A 5,484-nucleotide genomic window follows, 5' to 3' on the forward strand; every position below is an offset into this window, starting at 1 on the left:
GTTATATAGTAAAATACTAAACCATAAGAGAGATATGGTAAAATACAAAACTATACGTGGTTAGAGTGTCATGCATATTATATTTATATATTTGATCATTTCAACTATTTTAGTTTTTAAGGGTAATTTTGACATTTTTATAGGTTCTGTTACGGATGATCATTTTTGTCAAGTTGATACTTTAATCTAAATTATGAGGAGGTTTTATAGAACTTTTAAAACTATAGGGAAGTTATGTGAAAATTAGCCGTATCATAAGGATGTAAAGTGTAATTTGCCCTTGCACAATAAAAGTTCAAAAACAAAATAAAGCTAAAAACGTGACATGGCAAATGCTTGAATTCTGTTATGCGGATTATACTTCCATTGTTGAATCATCATTATCATCATCCTTCTGTCAGTACAGTTATTGGTCACATATGTGTAGGCAAGTTGGGTAACTCAAGTCCTTGAGCCTACTTAAATGTGAATTGGTCAGTATAGTTATTGGTCGAGTTATGGGCATATATGTGTATGGTCCATTGGTGTTGAAACACAAATCTTCTGAGTTGAATTAGAATTTTCATATTGTCAGCCTATTCAGGCCAAGTTGAATGAGAGTTTTCATGATGTGAAGCCTATTTAGGCCAAGTTGAATGAGGGTTTTACTTGACAGTGTTGTTCCAATCCACATTCTTCTCCTCTATTTAGGCCAAGAGTAGCCCATGGGCATTGTCAGTGGTGTACCAGAACAATACACATAGTTGAATGAGAGTTTTCTTATTGTCAGCTTATATCCAAGAATTCAACAAGCAATATCCACAGTGAGAGCAAATTGAAGAGTAAGCTCATATGGCTTCGCAACACATTGAAGGGAGGATTTCTCAATTTCAAGGCACTTTGGCACATCTAAGGAAGCATAATTACATGCGTGGTACTCTGTACCTTAACATTATTTACTTGTGAAAATACAAATCTTGAGCAAACTTAGAGAGATGGTTCTCAATTGAATGAGACCATTTAACACACTTCAACGGGAAAATACAACAGAACTTGTCTAGTATTTGGGAGTCTACTCTCCTTTATATTTCATTAAAGGTCACACCATCGGCTCTTGCCCTCTCCTGATCGAACCAAATGACAGTCCGGAGGCACTTGCCCTCAATGAGCAACTTGAAAGCCTTGTTGATTTCTTCGAGTTTGATCTCATGCGTGACAAACAAGTCCAACTGAAGCTCCTGCATTTGTGTTCAAAGAATTAAGCGATCAGGAAGAGGTGTAGCATTTGATTCAGTTTTCTTCAGTGCTGGTCACTTTTCAACGGGTGAAGAACAATTATGTGGTAAAATTGCCATTGAAAGCCTAGTGAAGGTAACAGTTACCTTATCCAAGTAACGTTTTGCAAGAATGGCAATATCAAGATTAGGCTTGAGACCACCATATTGGACTCCTGTGATGGTCTTCCCACTATGATTATTCACTAGGGAATTGAGAATAAACTGCGAGTCTGGCTTGTCCACTCCTAATATGATGGTCTTTCCCCATCCCTGAAGTTAAAAGATTGCACATAAAAATCGTATTTAGTAGCTGCAAACAGCAAAACAAATGCTCTAGGACAGATCAAAATGATGTGCCATTTCAGAGACGAACCTTTCTGCAGCAAGTAAATGCTTCTTGTGATAGGGATGGCAAGCCCACGCATTCAAAGCAGTAATCAGCACCAAGGCCATCAGTCATCTCAAGAATCACCTAATTTGTACAGAAAAAAGAGCAGCAGTTGAAAATTATGACTATCAACATACCAACGGTGAAAAACTTAACTGCAATACAGAACACACTGTCGTTGCTGATACCATAAAGTAAAAATGCATTGCAGTATGAAATGTTGGATGTATACCTCGCTCGCAAGCTTGCCGCCAAGTTCCCTTGGGTTGATAAAATGGGTGATTCCAAACTTTTTACCTGAAGAAAAGCAAAAAATCCTGCTAGCTGAGAGAGAGATCATATGGGGGATTGTAGCCACAACCTGAGGCTATGCTTTATGGAACTCTAAAAACTTCTCAAATATGCATTGTTTACCTATTTCAACTTTGTCCGGGTTCATATCCACACCGATAATTGTCTTAGCTCCGCGAAGTCTTGCTCCTTCAGCAACCTGAAATTTTCCATTTGTGAATCAATACTCTGATGGTCTATAACAAATCTAATGCAGTATGAATCAAGAAACTTTGATACTAATAGGAATGCTGCAAGATTTTACCGCTAATCCAATTACTCCCAATCCAAAAATAGCTACAGTTGAACCTTCTTCAACATCGGCTGTTTTCCATGCCGCACCTACACCTGAAAGAAGAGTTGAGATTTTCAAGACGGCGCTACTAAAACAATGTGCCAGTGAGTCAAAATGAATCAAATTGTGCTAGGAAGAATCGAAGCGAATGGGCATTACCAGTTGATACTCCACATCCAAGCAGGCATGCTTTACTGGCAGGAAGTGCAGGATCTACTTTTGTAACGTGAGTGATGTCTACCACAGTGTACTCACTGAAGCCTGATGTGTACCCAAAGTGGTAAATCGTCTCTCCTTTTGCATCAGAAAACCGGCTAGTCCCATCTCTAATATAAGGAGATAGTTCGAATCTCAATTTGGAGCATTGGTTGCTTTTGATTGATATGCAATCAGGACATTCTCCACAGTAAGCCAAGAATGATGGAATGACAGTGTCTCCCACCTTTACATCCTCGACTCCCTCTCCAACGCTCTCCACAACCCTGCATTAAACAAAATCAAACATGATCAGAAATTGACTAAAATGCTTTGAGCAAAGTTTTGACCAAACATGGATGGAAGAACTTACCCAACAGTTTCATGACCAAAAATTCTTGGATAATATCCATGAGGTTCCTTCAAACAAAACAAAAGAGTTTGTCAGAATATGAGCTAAGTACAGATTCATGTGCAAAGTGATGCTGATCTGTGTGTGATTATAGGGCATACTTTGAGCCTCCAGAAATGGATGTCACTGAAACAGAGGGCGGAGCATAAGACTCGAACGCGAAGTTCACGGGCTTTTGGAGGGGCAACTATGATTTCCTCTATCACTAATGGTTCCCCTGCTTTCCTAGCAACCGCAGCTGCATCCGGCAAACAAGTTAATACACATCTTCTAGCAGATTTCATAAAACAACAACTAAATTGACATCTTCAACAATCAAGTAAATACGTGCAATCAGTACAAGGGAATCCCGTGTTATAAAGCATAGAATCTGCATAACATAGAAAAACTCTTATTTGACAAATCTTATGAATCTGTGCAACAAAGATCATACACCAAACTTAGCACGAATGACATCATACAATTTGAAGTACCAAGAAAAGTTCATAATTCACGTTTCTGAACAAAAAAACATGCGATCATACTGATACTAGTATCAAATTTCAGGAAAACTAACTTCAGAACTTCTGATACATAGAAAAGTGCTGAATTCAAAAGGTATACAGATAAATTTACACATAGTACCCAAGATTGTGTTGCCTGAACTGAAGATGGGATTGAGGAAAAAAATTAAATTATACAAACTTGTTGGTACTTAATGGCAAAAGGACTATTAAAGAAACTTAAAAACAGTCCAACAAGATTATATTTAGCTAACACCGTTCACAAAATTAAACACCCGCATGAATTACATCAACCAATGCAACCACTGATTTTGATTTTGGGAGAGAGACAAACGCAGAATTTAGATGTTGTTCGAGTCTTGTTCGTGTGAAAAAGAGGGAGGAAGTTTCCATGGAATGGAAGAACAATAATATTTAATAAAAACAAATTATAGTATGGAAAATAACTAAACAATAACGGCCACATCATACGTTTGCAACTCAACAACCGAGTAATGTTAGTCTCTACGAATATAATTGTCTATGGTAGTACCTCTGCAACGGATGGGCTTCCCCGCAGTTTTGCTTGCTTCTTGTGTCTGTGCCATTGCAACGAACAAATCCTAAGCCTCTCAACGAAGCGAATAGTGAGTCTCTCAATCAATACAAACGGACGTACTAGTAATGCAAGAAAAGTAAGAGAACTATCCGATGTAATGCAAGATATAACAGCAACTAAATTAAGCTAGGCTATTTATAGAGTGAAGGAATAATGGACGGATAAGGTAACTTTTCATATAAGGTCTGAAATGTTATTAGATAAATTTATACATCAGTCAATTTGGAGGATTTTCATTAGTCAAAAATCTTTCGATAGGCAAAATAATAGGATATAAACTAGAAATTCTAATTGAAAAATTAAATCGACAAAAACCAAAATCCACAATATTTAGAGTGTTTTCATTGTTCTAAAATCTTTGGATAGAAATTAATTGCATAACTCAATTACGAGTCAGCGAAATTATAGGATATAAACTGGGAATTCTAATTGGAAAACTTATCGGGAAAGCAGACAAAATTGTTGACCGTTCCCACGACAGTTGTTGTCAACGTGGACATAGTTTGAAAACTTGACCCAACCAGAGCAATCTAATAGATAGTGACCTAACATACGAGTCAGTGCCTAATAGACAGTGTCGGACCGACAGAAACTAGATGGGTAGAATCTATACATTAGCTAATTGGATATAAACTAAACGGGCAAAATCGTCGCCTAAATTTTTGTCAAAAATTTAGAAATGTTAATGGATGTGCCCTTTGTTCAAAAAACTGTTGATTGGACATTGTTGAAAAACTTGTCTCCAATAGATATCTTCTGTCTGTCTTACGGGAGTATCAAATGTTAGATTTTTGAAATAATAAAATTATTTAAAAACTGTTAATAATTGTTAATATTGGGTATGTATGTGAGTCGAGTCAAACTTGAGTAGTATTGTACTCAAACTCGACTCGAATGTTTTGGTATTGAACTCGAGCTTGATCAAGCAGGCGTATAGGGATTCAAAGTCAACTTGCAAAAAGTCTAAAAAAATTCAAATTCAACTCGAGATCAAGTCTTATTGAATTCGAGTGCTCGAAACCTTTTCGAACCTTAAAGCTCAATTCCAAATTTTTGTGATGGTTTTCTCTTTTTAGTTTGTTACAATTATGTTATTACTTTTTTGCCATTATAGAATTTTGGGTAAAAAATAAAAAAGCCCCCTGTGGTAAACCTAATACACAGAAAAGCCCCCCGTGGTTTCAAAATATACAACACGACTCCTCATACTTTGAACTAAATTGTAAAGGTGACGGAATCCGTTAAACTTAACGGAAATGGTCATTTTGACCAAAATACCCTGATATAATTAAGCAAAAGACAGCTCAAAAAAATCATTTGTTTTATTTTCTAAATAGAGAGAATTGAGGGTTAAGGGGTAGAATTGGTATATTTGATAAAAAATAGGTATAAAATTTTTTTTTTAGGTTCCAATAAGTCATTTCCGTTAAGTTTAACGGATTCCGTCACTTTTACAATTTAGTTCAAAGCATGAGATGTCGTATTGTATATTTTGAAACTATAGGGG

General features: G+C 36.5%; 1 protein-coding gene across 1 annotated transcript; it reads right to left on the reverse strand.

The window, feature by feature from the left end:
- Positions 1–814: 814 nt before the first annotated feature.
- On the reverse strand, positions 815–4,064 carry LOC113703880 (alcohol dehydrogenase-like 7). The gene is made up of 10 exons (XM_027225376.2): positions 3,912–4,064; positions 2,978–3,114; positions 2,838–2,884; positions 2,429–2,751; positions 2,240–2,322; positions 2,059–2,134; positions 1,877–1,941; positions 1,630–1,728; positions 1,362–1,526; positions 815–1,217 (listed from the first exon to the last, which is right to left on the reverse strand). The coding sequence occupies exons 1-10, from the start codon at positions 3,964–3,966 to the stop codon at positions 1,062–1,064; spliced, it is 1,206 nt and encodes a 401-aa protein (XP_027081177.1). The 5' UTR covers positions 3,967–4,064; the 3' UTR covers positions 815–1,061.
- Positions 4,065–5,484: the final 1,420 nt, after the last annotated feature.

The sequence above is a fragment of the Coffea arabica genome, chromosome 1e, assembly GCF_036785885.1.
Source record: "Coffea arabica cultivar ET-39 chromosome 1e, Coffea Arabica ET-39 HiFi, whole genome shotgun sequence".
NCBI lineage: Eukaryota > Viridiplantae > Streptophyta > Magnoliopsida > Gentianales > Rubiaceae > Coffea > Coffea arabica.